Genomic DNA, 16,030 nt, shown 5'->3' with positions numbered 1-16,030 from the left:
TAAGCAAAGGAAAGGGATGGAAATGGTAAGGGTGGGTGGAAAGAGAGAAATCACAAAAAAAAGGATGAAAATGAGAACATGAATTTTAATAGAAAAACATGAGAACAAAAGCAAAAACAAAACCAGAGAGATCAAAAGAAAACTAAAGTCTATGTAAATTATGAATAAAGTTAAGCAGAAGCAAGAGCTATACAATATTTAATGAAAACAAATAACAAGTATCAGCCATGTTAGAGTATACTTTTCTCAGTACATACCTACAAATATCCTGAGTGGAAGGGCAGACAGACAACCGTGACTGACTCCTGGGAGCTGTTCCTGTTGTAGGACTGCTTGCCTGTTGAAATAAGTTAGACAGTTTGGAATCTTTGTCCATGAAATACATTGCAGATATTTTACTGCTTTGCCACATGATAAAAAAATTAAAGTAACTGTTTCTGCTGTTCATAGCTCCCTGTTGAACATGTACAAGCTCACAAAATACAGGAAGTTTGAACAAAAGCGAAACCTATTTGTGGAACTAAGAATGACTGAAGTGTTTGAGCTCTCATTCGCTCATGACTACTTTTTGTCATTGTTTGAGGAAGCAGCTTTTAACATTTGAATTTTCATTTTGATCTACTGCAAATGTCTGATGGGAAAGGATATTGTTTTTATTTCATGCAATCAAACAACCATGATGATTCCTTTCAAAATGGTATGAAGTACAGTTGTATTATGCTAAGTGATGAAGAACCCAAAGCTAACCTATGTTGGACTGAACAAACAGTGAGAAAATTAAAGTGTGTTTTGAAAGGTTTTCAAGGCAATCAGATCTCCGAGAATAGCTGAAAATGTTAAACTGATGAGCCTGAGAAGTCCAAAGTGCAGGCTGCATCTCTACAGAACTGATCACATTCTCAAACAGCAGGAGATATAAAACATATTTAGTGCGCAAAATTTTGCTCATAAGATTGTTGCTACAACTTGCAGATTCAGTTACTCAATACTTTCATTGAAAACATATTTTGATGGTGTTAACAGCAAACCATTTCAAACTGCCTCACCATCTACTGGCAGCAGAGCTGTATGGACATGTAAATCCAAGGCATTTTGTTTTTTCAGGATCCCTCATGAGACACAGTCTTGTGGGAAGAGGGTTCAACACAAATCATTGTTAAAGCTCTTACCTTCCCTTAGTTGACTAAAGGCATTAGCTTTTAGTATGAAACCTATCCTGTTGTAAGCATCACTACCAAATGCAGACAAAAAAACTACAAGGCTCAGAGTCCCACAAGACTGTGTACCAGATGCAAGGGAAGGATGACTAGTAAGCAAGAATAGAAATTACAAATCATACGAAGATATAAAGGCTGTCATTGCAATCTCTTGTACTAGCAAATAAAATTCAGTCACATGTAGAGTATGTAATTAAACTTATTTTTAGCTCAACTTTCACAGATATTTTTGTGGTGTCAAAAAGGTGTTTGAAAATTAGTAATATGGCCAAAAATAATTACACAGAGCAAGTACCTGCTGACACTTCACTTTTATCCAGGGTTCTTAATATCCATTACATTTAATGCATACAGCTTTTGGAAACATCAGTCACCACTGTGTGCATTTTTGCTTTTGACCGGATACCAGCTGAGACTTAAGAATGGTGCTTTTGCATTAAAACAATCTTCTAGCTTTTGGAATTCAAGTAATCCTTTTTACCTATTGATTAATATCACAAAAATACACCAAAACCCACTAACAATATTACTAATTTTTCACTACCACGAATAAAACTTGGAGATACAAAAACAAAGCCAACTTGAGAAATTAAATTGATAAAGCATATGGACACAATGTTTTTGCAATGTCTGGAGAAACAAGGAGGAACATTAATGTTCCTCCATGCAGTCTAATGCTGGAAAAAAAGGACAAGTATCAGTGAGAGAAACTGTATTTCACATCTCCTTTTCTACAAAAGCAACATTTCAATCACATGTACTGTGACAGAGTATGAATTTTTCTTACATGCATATTAGAAACCTATGGTATATATATGGTTGGGTATATAATCTTTTTCCACCTCAGCCTCTGTGATTAGTTTTATGTAATTAGGCATAGCTTAAGCTACTTAATGAGAAAGTATGTAGACATCATCTCCAGAACCATGTTGTTGTGCTATATGCTGCTGCTGCTGCATGTGAAAAAATGTCCCTCCAGACTAAACCCCCAGTGAAGGACTGCTGAAGCAATCCAGCCCCAAAGTCAAGTGTGGACTCATCTCTCATGTGAATTCATCTCTCATGATGAGCTCCCATTTCTTTTTTCCCCTCACAGCTGCAGGACTGTTAGCATTGCTTCTTTCAGGATTGCTGTACTACAGGGGTTTGGCTTGATCTTAAGTGGTGGTCAGATCATCTCCATGCTGTAAAAGCTATTTTTATATCATCTTGCCACAAGCATCCTTTGAAGGGATAAGGAGAAAGGATAAGCTGGCCCAGCAACCATACAGTAGGTCTGCACCGGTTCAAGAAAGTTTGAGCAGTTATTAAAGCAGGAAGTCAGCTAGACAGTTCTTAAAAAGGCTGAAATCAAGCCAAAAATTAAAACAAATTCCTTGAAAAGCTTTTACACTTACTATTTGGGACTGCAGACAGGTGGAAATCTAATTATTTTAAAATAAAAATTACATTACCAGTTTGATTACCTAAATCTTATATATCACTCTGAACTGTAAGAAGATCTGGACTGTTTCAGCCCTGCTCAGTCAAATTTACTTTCTAGTTCCCCTGCACTGGCATAATGATGTTATGTTTAGCTGCATATAACTCAGAGAAAAGTTTATGTCCTTCAAAAATAATTTATGTTAAAATCTTTTTAAAAAAATGAATGCTTTTAGCTTGTTTGTCTAATCCCTATTGGAGCAAACATGACACCTGGGCAGACAAAATGCCAATGCACCATTTAAGTCTTCAAAAACAAAGCAAGAAAACTCCAAAATGCCAAGTTATACACAAGATAATTCAGATTCTTACCTGTGAGCAAGTTTATTCAATTGACTTCTACAACTTTTAAATACAAATTTTGATTTTTATCTACTTTAAATTAGGTCCTAATGGTAAAAATCACAGAATCATAGAATACCAGGTTGGAAGATACCTCAACGATCACCTAGTCCAACTTTTCTTGGCAAAAGCACAGTCTAGACAACATGCCCCAGCACCCTGTCCAGCTGAACCTTAAAAGTGTTTGATGCTGTAGAAATAAAAATTAACTGATGGAGTGATTCATAAAATCAAGAAAGTTAGTGTTTCTGATATTAATCTTCTGATCCTTGGTTGTGTACCTCACAGGTATTTATTTTGTAAATAAATCTAGTCTTATCTCTGAAAATTATATAGGAGTAGAGTGACCTGTTAGTGTCAAGTCTGTCCCTGCTACCACATGCCACATGCATATAATAATTCACAGCTAGTCAAGCTGTTTTTAAAAACCTGTAAAATTCAACTCAGCTGGAAGCCTAGTCCAGACTTTGCCCCCAAACCCCTCTGCTTTTTCACCCTACCCTGTTCTGACAGCATTAATTGCATCTGCTTTCTGCTACCAGCACTTCTTCCAGGCTTACCCCAATTCTTTGGGCAATATCCACTCTTAACCATCTCCTCTACAAGCTATACATCCCAAACTAATTGAAAAAAAAAATAAAAATTATAGTCTTGAATCCAGTCTCAGAGTGAAGATACCTAACGTGGCATTTAGTTGGATTGTGTATTTACAGAGAATTGTGTATCTTCAAGGCATATTCGACAAACATGAATAGGATACTCTGAAGGTATTCTGCTCTCGTCTTATCAGTCCAACTCTTTTGGGAATATATATGCAACAGATGTTGGAAACAGTCTTGGGTAGACAGATCTTATTGCTATAATTGCTATCCCATTGCTATATTGCTGTGCAGCACACTGAATATTTTAAGATACTGTATTTAGTGAATAGAGGGATCAGATTGATCCTGAAGGACTCCAATTCCACTTGGCAGGCAGAATAATGATTTTTTTTAAAAATAGTATTTCTTAAATGAATGTCCTCTTCAGACAGCTATATTGTAGAGCTTATTGGAAAGGGAAAACTAAACAAGCACTAATTTTATCATAGCAAATTATATCAGCAGCAGAATTAAATGTGGTAATTCAAAATAAAGCTGTCTCACAATTAATTTATAAGCAAAGCAGCTCATTTCTCTATGCCATCAACACAAGGAAGAGGTTTGAGGGATAATGCCAACTCCAGCTGATTAGGTTTGACATTTCAAAAACATTGTTAGTAGAGAGAGATTCCCCAGTCACCACCTTCAGTTGTTTTGGCCAGTTTAGATGAAATCTATTGTCAAGGATATGCAATTCAATTAACAGACATGACAGAGGACTCATCCATAATTATTTTCGGTATGTTCAACAGGAATTGATAGCATGCTTTTCAAACAGAATACTGGTGAATACAGAGTTAGCGTGCTTTTCAAACAGAATACTGGTAAATACAGAGTTTTCAGGACAAGTGAGATGATAATCATGTACCTGACACAAGGGGACTTCGGTGTCACACACGTGTCTGTGTTAAAAGACCAGCAAAGACAGAAACAGGGGACAGAAAGAAGTTCAACTGATGAAAACAATAAGAATTTCAAATCAAGACTGCCTTTATTTTGGCGTTCAGGATCTGACAGAATTTTCCAGATAATAACAAAAAATGGGAGTACTCATAGGCCATACATTGCTTAACCCTGCATGTTAAAACTAGTTGAAGAACATGAGTCAAGCTGTGCTCTTCTTAAGAACAGAGAAGGGCTCTACTTTGACCTAATAGAAAAGCTGAGTAAAAACATGTTCCACAAGTGCAAAGCATGCACATAGGAATGGAGTGAAGTTTTAAAATAACAAACCAGATGTAATGGACAGCTTATATAAAATGGCCACACAGATATCACCGAAAGGCTAATGAATCCTCTGATGTGTCTGTCCTGAATAAGGAAGGCCAGAGGCATTTCCAAAAGCTGGTCAACTTATGACATTGCTTAAGTAGAAAGTTGCAGAAAACTGACGGGTGTTAGGGCAGACAGGGAATATGTCTAATGCTTTTATTCTCCTATTGAGTTTGCTCTAATAGCAGTGATGCATCACAGAATCCTCCAGATCCCACCAGCCATTACAGTTAAAGAGATGAAACTCTATCCTACTTAAAAATCAGCACACAAAGGGACAGATACCTTAGAAGATGAGAGCAGTTTGCATGGCAATAAGCTCAGCAGGAGACTGAGACTGTGTATTTTAATCTGAAAATATTTGCTTTGTAAACCATGCACCTTTTGTAAAACACATCACCTTTATGAATCTCTACGCGGACGATTCCTCGGGTCTAAAAAGTTCAAAAACCTGGTGAAGGTGACCCAAGTTGGGTATATCTTACAAGCTGTGTCTTGATGGCAACTGAAACTTATGCACATGGGTTTGGGGGAGAGGGTTTCTAGGTTTTGGTTTATATAGTTTTGGGTTTTTTTCTTTTCTTTATTTGTTTTTTATGATTGTGTTCTTGCTTTGTGTTTCAGATCTCAAAGCTGTTATATATAGTCTGATTTATGGCTTTACAGCAACCATTAAATTAATTGGTAACTCTATTTCTGTTAAATTAGTTTTCACAGATTTTCTGAGGGTAAATTATTCCTTGCACATTTCTTCCCTAAACCTTGTCTTTGTCTCCTATCCTCCTTCCCCTTCTTCCACCAGCCTCTGAAGAGAAGGAAGAAAGCGAAAAGTAACACAAAAGGAACAAACAGAAATATCCTTACGATTCTGCTGAACAATATCACTCAGCCCCCTTTGAAAGTCCGTATGATCATGTCATAAAATAGTCTGAAATCTAAAATCAAAATTGCAAGCAGCAAATCTATCCTATTATTTAAAAAATGAAGCCAATAAAAGTACTTACAGCTTTGACTTGTAGATTCAATCAGCTTAAGTTGTTTTCTCCTGTCTCCTGTCTGATTTATGTTAATCTTTATTTTCAAGGTACAGGTTTGACTCAAAAATCCACTCTTTCTATAGACACAGAAGCACTGCTAGTGAACCTCTGAATTACCAGATGGATTACAGTTTGCAAAAGTCTTTGTATCGGAGTAACACAATAATTTTGATCTATGATTCTCTTCAAGGATGCATCTTTATAGCCACTATCACTTTCTTAATGAAAATTTTTCATACTTCTTAAGGAAAAATACTCTGATGTAGGCAATTGGAACAAGGGATGTGCTGGTTTTTACACAAAAATTGCAGAACATGAGATCAGCAGTTGTGCTGGAGGGAGGAGCTAAATGGAAATTCACCCGCAGGAAAGGTGAAGCACAAAATGTCTATCTTCTTTGTCACTAGATTTTGTAGCACTTAAGTTCTAAAGGTAGTCAGTATTAGCATTCAGAGAACCATTTAGACTTTCTATTCCAAAGAAGGCACCTGTTTCACATATCCTTCTATCTGCAAGACTAAAAGCCTCAAAATGTTCCTATATACTAAACAGATCTCATTTAGATGACATTTCTGCCATCCTCTCACAAGTGCCTATGTATGTGAGTGCACACACCCACCATATTCTTCCTTTGGTCTGGTGGACTTTGCAGGAGACAAACTGGATAAATTCCACTTTGTAAGGATATCATTATTATATTTGAACAACTCTATTGTAGTGTGCATTCGATATCTATTTATTCCAGCCCAAAGGAAGAGAGAAACCTAAATGTGCCAAATCAAAAGAGTTGTAGAAAGAATATTGAAATGACTAAACCAGAAGAAGTGAAACCCTGACAATACATCATTATGAAAAACAGGAGAAGTTCAATAAACCTTAAACTGCACAATGTCCTATGTCCCCCCCACCCCCATTTTGTGCCACTGTAGAAATAAAGGTTGCTTAAATGAATTTCTTTCTAGGACGAATACATGAAATCTGCTTCTGAGTGCCATGGTGAAAAAATAAATGCCATGTAAAGATTTCCAGGATGCAGTAGGTATGTTACATACCATAATTATTATAATAATAATTATAAACAATAAGCATATGTAACAACTTGCATACTCTGTTTACTGAAAACAAATCAAAGCTACTTCTCCTGTATGATATTGGCTATCACAAGAAGGACTGAATTCTGTGATAACAAAATGTATTCACAGAAACTAAAATTATATATAGGCATTACACACTAAGTAAGCTTGTATAAAAAACATTAAGATTGTGGCTCTTAACACATTTCACACATATATGCAATTTTGTCTGGATGTGTCAGTGTGGCACATTTAGGTACACTCAGAATACACGACTGGTAAGAACTGTGATTTAATAAAACAGAATCTGTATAACTGTACATATTTTTGTATACATAAAATCACTTTTTTTTATGTTTTCCCTCTCATTAGAACATGAGTTTAAAACAGGCCAAAAAAAAGAAAATGTATCCAAGAGTATATTGAAAATGTACTATTTTCAATGTTTTTCCCCTGGAACCAACATGTATTTAATGCAATTTTATTCGTAAGTTCAAGTTTTAGGCAGACTTAGGCAAATTCTGCAGTCATACCTTTTGTTAAGTTTATTGTAAATAAAGCATAAATGGTATGGACAAACCATGAAGTATTCTCTACAAGTAGAAATCAAACATTTATATCTAGGAGGGAAAAAAGGTGCAGAAACAGTCACTATGCAATTTGATCTAGTTTTAGTTTGGGGGTTTTTTGCCTTCAAAATGAATTATGTTTTGGTGAATAAAATCTTTTCACTAATTTGTTTACTTTGTGCTGTTGTTTTTTTCAGTAAATGAGAGCTAAGTGCCAGGTTAGTCTTCACCTTTGATAATAATGATTCTGTTTATGAGCAAGAAGAATCATTTAGATGACTAACATAACATTTACACTCATATTTTAATGCCAGTTTTGTATACCTGGTATTAGTCACTGTAACAGTACTTTTGAAGACTGGAATTTTACACTTTAGAAGAGCAAGGACTTTTTTTTTTACTTGGTTTGTTTTCTCTTTTGAAAGCCCTAAGTTTTCTGAGTTACTCACTACAGTAATCTAGAAGCTATGCTCGGAAAGGATGGAGCTACTTGGTTCCTTGAAAAAAACCCACCCACCACCAATCTGGAAGAGAATTTTCATTTATTATTAGTGTGAAATTGGCAAAGAACAATAAGAACTATGGATCAACCTGTAGCAGTGCAGTCCCCTGCAGCAAAATGCAAGGGATCACACAATTGCTCTTTAGGATTCTGTCATGCAACAGGTATCTTGGAAATGCTGCAATCCTCTTTCTGGCTATCAAAGTGCAGTCCTCTATCTGGCTATCCATGATACAAACTTATTTTAAAAGAACCTTTAAGTTCCTTTATGTTTTTTTCCACCAAAAAACCTATACTTTTTGCTTGCATTTGCAATAATGCAGACAGAAGATATTACATGTTCTCTGTTGGTATTGCTTCCAAAGGCATGATGGCAAGTATACCCATTAAAAAAAGTATAGTGTGTAGAAGTGAGTTCTGCTTCAAGTGGTGTAAATCATCCAAACTGCAATACAGGACTCTTCATATATTCACTGAGAGAGGATGAAAAATTTGAGAATATCAAAACCCAAGTGAAAGATTGTTCAATTTCAATGGAAGAAATTAGATGGTAATTTATAATTCAAAAGAATAAATATTATATTACTTATTACAGAACTTGATCTCCAGTTTGTGAAATTTGTTTCAGAATCGGAAACTGAGTAGCTCAAATCAACAGTTAATACACTGAAAATAAATTTTTCATCTTGAACTTTAGTTAGCACTACTTTGACAGGCCTTTTGGTTTTTGTTTGTACCTCACTGAGAGAACCACAACCTGACACAAGAAATCAGTATAGGACTTGCATAAACGTACTGTAAAAACAATTCTTTCCTTCTGTATTTTCTCTATTGTTATTCATATTCTAAATTAGACCAGGGAATATTATCACACACAATAATCCAAATCAATCACCTCACTTCCTGATGTAACTCAACAGAGTTTTATTAGATGGATGCTTCAGAGACTTGTAAAGAAAAAGTGTTCTAACACCTGCTCCAGGCTTTTGAGAAGTAATTGAGTCAAAACAAAAATCAGGCAATTTGCTCCAAGCCTGTGTTTCTCTGCATTGAAAAATAAGCCCAAAGTTCCCATCAGAGAATTTCCAATCTTACTGCTGAGTAAGCATCCTTCTCCATAGAGCTCTTGAATCATAATTAACATGCAGAAGGATAATTACAATATTTAGAAACATTTCTTCCAGAAATCATTTTAACATAACCAGGCAGCCTCAGAAACACATATAAAGCATAACCTCTATGGACTGTAATTCAAACACAAGATTTGTTCCATTGGTTAACCACAACAGAAAAAAAATGAATCAACCAGATCCTCCTTTGACTAAGCTTTTCTCTTGAAGACATAAGAAGTTTAATGAAAAAATTTACAGTGCACAGAACTAAGCAATGGTGAACAGGTAATGACCAAGTCAAATTTTTAATTTACTAAGATTTTAAACACATGTAGGTAGAAAAATTTCAATTCTGAAATCCAGAACGCTGCACAAGACTATCTGTTACAAAGAAGAATAAAGTTGGATCTTCTACCAGCACAACAGGAAATGAGTAGGAAAAAATGTCTAATGCTGAAAAAAATAATAACTTAAAACCAGTAAGGCTGGTTCATTTCCAATAATTCTATGTTTTTCTTCATGTGTATTACAGTAGACAGGTTTTGAAAGCCATAATTAGTAATTATTGCTACACTTTGTCAATACAAGGTAGTGTGAAATACCGGTCAGTCCAAAATATGATCTCTTATGATCCCAATGCTAGCAAGGCAGAAAGCAAGAAGACCTGCTTATTGACTTATTGATTGTACAGGAAAAATCTAGGTTATTAACAGAAATGCAGCAAAAATCAAACACTAATACGTTTTCCTAATTGTCTCTCCTTGGAAAACCAACTGAAGCAGTTGGTTTGGAGTTGCAGGGCAGTTTTATTGATATAAATAAATAAAAGACAGGGGTGAATGTATGAATTCCCAGGTGGGAAGACAGCCACAGCTCACTGTCAGTCAGGAGTACCAGGAAACAAGTAGACAGAAGTGAGTACAGTACAGAAGAATGATAGTAGAAATTAATGCACCATTACTTCCAAATACCTGCAATTAATTCAGAAGTTACCCCACTAATGGAATATTTCACTGCAATAGGTGAAAGAGAACACAAATGTGGATCAGCAATCCGTTTGAGCAAATGCTCTTTCTCCCTCCTTTGTCTCCCATGTGAAAAAAGCAGAGCCCACAGTGGTGTAGGCATGGCACAGCAGGGCCACAGGCATATAGCTATAGGTCTCCTACATTTAGTTTCCACTATAATTGATTAAGCACCGAGTCAAGTTAACCAAATGGAAGAGCAGCATTTTGCCATACTCCTGCCAAATTGATGAAATACTCCATTATACACACTAAAAAAAAATTAACTTTCACAACTAGAGCTACCCAATTTTATAGTTACATGAAAATAATTTTTAAATACTCTAGTTAGCTTGATTTTATAATAGCACATGTTCAGAAACATATTGGACAGACACTGCTTTTACTTAGAAACATCTATTACAAATAATTTCATATTGAAATCATATCTAAATACTTTAAGGTTTGTCCTTTCATTTGCCTAAAGTAGTTAAAATTATATGCAAGGTAAGAAAATCTTTGCAACATGCTGAATTTCTGCACTCTCAATGGACAGTAAAAGCGAACAGTAAAACTGAAGTGTTGATTTCCACACACATACCCCACTCCTCTAGGGAATGTTTAGTTTTAAAATCTCTAGATTGAATAGGTAAATACTAACTAGCATCTGGTGAAAAACAAACAAATCAAAGCTATTCCTTCTCATTATGTCTAGATAAGACATATTCAATGTTCAACAATTCCGTTCAATTTGTAATAGCACAAAATGCAGAGTTAATGTACCTAGCATGCAAGATTGCCCAAACATACACTGCAAACCTCAGGTGTCCCCTCTGAATAAACAACTTAAGAGAATTATGAAATATGAATTTGTATTTGCAGAATCTTTGCTATACCTAATTTCAAAAATAGGTTGGTACAAAATCCAGTGATATCTTGGAACGTTTACTTTGCTTTGGGGTAGAAGTTCCACGTACAACCAAGGGTGGAATACACAACACACAGATGTAACTCCGAAGCTTTTTAACTTATTCATACAGGCAAATGAAAGCAGTAAAAGACAATGTTTTAATTACTCTAATTCATATTTTTAGATAAATACTTTCTAATTTTTCTGTCCATAGAAATTTATACTGTGTGCAAGATCTAACACTGCACAGAACACAGCTCTTGCCTTTCGCGTATAGTTTACCTGACTTTCAGTTTTGTTTTTTAAGGTGCAGTATTTGTTACTATTACTTTCTGCCATGCAATATTAACCTGCAAGGTCAGATGTTTGCTTTTCCATGTATACACACATACATAACCTCCCGTTTTCCAAAAAAAGCATCGGTAAACAAAAAGCACTGGACAACAAACAAATCCGAATTTCCAATCAAAAGGCTTTCAGCATTAGAAAAGCTTCATTGGCAGGCAGCTTCACACAGAAAAATTGATCCAAAACAATGAATGATGCTATACATCAGAAAAAGGTTAAGTGCAACACTGAAAGAGTGCAACTTAAAACAGTGCAAGTGTCCTGTTCTAATAAGCAACTATACTGATTATTGCAGAATATGTTAAAGTAAATACTACTCACTGCCATGTTTCTCATGTCAGTGATTATATCTATGATTTGTCACAGTGTAACCCACAAATCTGACTTTAAAAAAGGAGAAAAAGTAATAGCAAGTCAATACAGACTTACAGTAATTACAGACATACATTCAAAACTCCTAAAAAAATAATAAATACAATTCACTGTGATCAAGCTTTTAATTCTATAACTACATAATTTTTAATAATAGACAGTGAGTCTGAAAAGAGATTTAGCCATATTCTATAACAGGCTGTAGAATATACCACATTCTACATCTTTTTCCCTGACTTTTTTTTTATTCTCTTCTTAATGTAAAAGAGCAGAACCTAACATAGAACTAGTATTTTTAATTAAAATCACAGTTCGGTTTTTTGGTTTTATGGCTCCAAGAACAAAAGAGTTTTACAGTGTGTACCCCACAGACAAAAATATTGTAGGGAAGAGTTTTAAAGATACTGTGCTTGCACTGAATGAAAAATATTAAATCTTTAGATACAAATATAATACATGATAGATATTTAGGCTTGGATGCAAACAGTTATTGAGTTTTTATCTTTTACCTCCTGTATATCCTGGCTTTTTGGCATAGATTTCAGCCACATCTGAACCAAAAATACAGAAAAAAGTGGGTTAAAACCAAAGAACTCCAGTATAAATCACATTTTGCCTTTCCTAAAGTTTCCCTTCTTCATTTCCTAGAAACCAAAAAGTATCTAGATGTAAAGTCCTGGCTTCAGTGAACCACAAATCCCTGTAAAAGCAATTCAGAATTCAGTCCAAAATGATGACAGATACATAGCTTTACACATTACAGCTGTTATGATTTGGGTAGGGCAGGGGGAGAAAAATCAAGCAGTAATTCCATCATAAGCCAAAGTGTTAATGTAACATTAAACTCTTGTGGAAAGCAGGTGAAAAAACTGCATTTGTTATTTGCTTATTATTATTACACATATTACTGTAAAAACTAATTGTACATTTATACTTTATGATGAAGTTTACATGGTAAGCATAATGTTCAGCAACAAAAATTTAAAATCTGATTTTTATAATGAAAATATTATATAATGAATATATAGTTAAGCGGATTAAAGTACTGTATATTTGATAATTTAGTTTTCTTTAAATTCTCTGCAAAGGAAATAGATTCCACATACCTTTGAAATATTACTTGATCGACTTGTGGAACGGCCTGGGGATTTATCATTCTGGAAAACAAAATTAAAAGATGAAAAAAAGTTATGTCATTTGGATACTACATAATTGTTTTTGTGATTGTGACTGCAGAGAGTTTCTCTTCCTCTAGTTTTCTTCCGTTTGGCTACTGACTGTACAATGAAAGACAGCTCAACAAATAAACCACTACAATATTCTTTCAAATTACATGAGTAAAAGTTGAAAGAAATTTCTGTAAGAAATTAATGCTAGCATGTAACTACTGTTGGTTTGTTTTGCAGTTTTTAAAAAAAAAAAAAAAACAAATTTTGAATGAAAGATCAATGTATCATCACAGCTTCTCACGAAAACTGGTACTTAGGTATGAAAAGGAATGTTTCAGGACAACTAATAAAAACCTCCTAGTCACACTGGACACATTCCTGCTTAAAAAGTTGAATTCATCCTCTCAACAAAATTAACTGTACTAGATTACTTCGTGGCCAGATTTGTTCTGAGAACAATAAATTGTAACCAGGCAGAGATGTAGTTCAATTTAACACCTACTCCTCCATCCCCTCTCAGCCTTGTAAACAACACATACATACAATCAAACACCATAGGCTGAAATCCATTAATAAAGTGTATGTTGAAGAGCTACATTTCTACAGCACATGCTGTTTTCTGGGTTTTTTTAATTTTTCTAGTAATCCAAAGGAAGGAATGAAGCAGTGGTTTAAAAATTTGTTCAGTATTTACACTTTTCTCACAATAGATTCAGCTTAATTTGCACAAAAAAGGTAAAATATTTCAGAAACAGGGCCCATCCCCTTGGTAAATGCATGTATCTTAAGGAGGTCAAGAAAGTATTTTTCTCAGCACTGAGAATGTAGGTTCAAACAGTCAGGTGAAATATTCATGTCAACAAGACTGATTTTTACCTAGAAGGAATTGAACTAGATATCATGTGTGTAGGTTTGTTAGATAACCTACTTAGGGGAACAGGGGATCAAAACCCAAAGTAAAGCTTTCACCTCTGTAGCGTAATTTGCAATTCATGCATCACTGTGGCAGGCAAACACATACATTAATAATTTCATGCATACATGTCCACAAAAGGCTTTCAACTTGACTATGACCCATCTCCCCTCAACTTGAGTGTAAAGAGCTAAGAAAAATATAGGAGCTTCCAGCTACAAAAGGCTCATGTCTAGTCTAGGAATTAGCATATTCCAAATAATTTGTAGCACAGAACAGCTTTGAGATTGCAAAAATGACCAAAAAAACCCCTTAGGCAATTTGTCAGCAAACATTTAGAAGAAAGCACTTTTATTTGTCATTTTTGTATTAAAAAAGCTGCTTTGATCTTAACTCCAGTAAGCACACCTATATGAAAAAATAATTTTAAAACTACTTGTTGTTCCATATACCTACACATCTCACTTGCTTCAGACTGTAGGTAGCTTATGTTTTTATTGCATCTCTCATGCCATAATTTTTTTTGCACTGCAAATATTAATACACTGAACTCTTTCTACTCTGTCTTCACTAGCACTAAGTAGACTCTTGCCCTCAAAATCTAGCATCACTGAACTCTCTGACCACACAGTCCTCTCCATTTTATTCTATCATAGCAGCTAATTCTCAGGACTCAACCACCTTCAGGTTTGTTTGTCAGTCTCATCTTTTTTTTAAGACCAATGTTAAAAAAATGACTTCTTCAAGTTATGCATTCATTTATTACACTTTGCCCTTTAGTTTGCCCCCATTCTGAACAGGGAAGTGGAGTAGATGATCCTTTCTGACTTGCAGTATCCTATGATTCAAATGTTAATCCTATGACATATTATCCACTATAGCTCTGGTAATTGCTTATCCTTTCTCAACAACATTATATACAGTTTTGAATGTCTGCATTTATAACCATAGGAAATACAGCCTGGATATTCTGGATACAATGTTCAGAGGAACTCTGTTTTGACCTCAAAATAATAGAAGTTATGGACCCATGAAATTAATTCCCATTTTGTGGTTCAAAATTATGAACAGGGATCACAGTTGAGAAGCTCCCTGCTAAAAGCATGCAGCCTTCACCCCCATCACTTGGACTAAAAAAATACATTGTATTTTCTGCCAGTGTAGTGAACTCCGGAACTCCAACTTCCTTTACCATTCCGTCATTCAAGACTAATTTTCAAAATCTGTCTCTTGAATAGAGCTCTTGAGGCTTTTTACATAATTCATTCTTCTCTCTGGCACATTATCTCCTTCACTTGAGTTACGAGCTTCTGACTGTCTAACTGAAAACGCCCAGCATCCACACTCTGCAAAGTACTAGTTCATACATTAAACAGTCTAAATAGAAAGAGTGCTGGCCCTACAGCTTTTAGAAAACCAAATAAATAAATTTAATTGTCATTACTAGGTTCAGGTATTTCGTGGAGATTTATCCTGACAAGCACAGGAATAGAACACAAAATGTGGCACTAAAGAACCGTACATCAGACAGAATTCTTTATTGAAGTTCCCACTGAACTTGCATGACTATTCACACAAAGAAAGAACAAAATACAGAAGTTATGGCAGAACCACTTTTGAAATGTATCCTTAAAGAATATCTGTGCTTCTATTTAATGATTTATCTTTACAAAGTACTCACATTGTTAGGAGTAATTGATTTTTGTTATATCTGTAAGTGAAGAGAAACTATCTTTATTGAAGAATGCTTTTCCTACAAGCTTGCTAAACATTGATAATAGGATTCTTTTGCACACATTCAATACTAATTTACATTTTAAAAGTTTTCATAGATTCAAAGAATCACAGAATTTGCAGAGTTGGAAGGGTTCAATCAGGATCATTGAGTCCAGCTCCTGGTCCTGTGTTGGACACCCCAAGAATCACACCATGTGCCTGAGAGCATTGTCCAAATGCTTCTTGAACTCTGTCAGGCCTAGTGCTGTGACCACTTCCCTGGGGAGCCTGTCCTAGTACCCAAGAACCTAGTTCTTCTGGGTGAAGAACTTATTCCTGATGTCCAACCTA

General features: G+C 35.1%; 1 protein-coding gene across 7 annotated transcripts in view; it reads right to left on the bottom strand.

Moving 5' to 3' along the window:
- Positions 1–16,030, bottom strand: part of MARCHF1 (membrane associated ring-CH-type finger 1) — a 228,733-nt gene that overhangs the window by 35,593 nt on the left and 177,110 nt on the right. For all 7 annotated transcript variants that reach the window (XM_032686037.1, XM_032686030.1, XM_032686036.1 and 4 more), the window contains 2 exons: positions 12,988–13,038; positions 258–337 (listed from right to left, as the gene is read on the bottom strand). In XM_032686037.1, the coding sequence (XP_032541928.1) occupies positions 258–337; positions 12,988–13,038 (131 nt within the window). The remainder of the gene's footprint in view (positions 1–257; positions 338–12,987; positions 13,039–16,030) is intronic.

The sequence above is a fragment of the Chiroxiphia lanceolata genome, chromosome 4 (assembly GCF_009829145.1).
Source record: "Chiroxiphia lanceolata isolate bChiLan1 chromosome 4, bChiLan1.pri, whole genome shotgun sequence".
Classification (NCBI taxonomy): Eukaryota; Metazoa; Chordata; class Aves; order Passeriformes; family Pipridae; genus Chiroxiphia; species Chiroxiphia lanceolata.
This window is presented reverse-complemented; position numbering and strand designations above follow the sequence as displayed.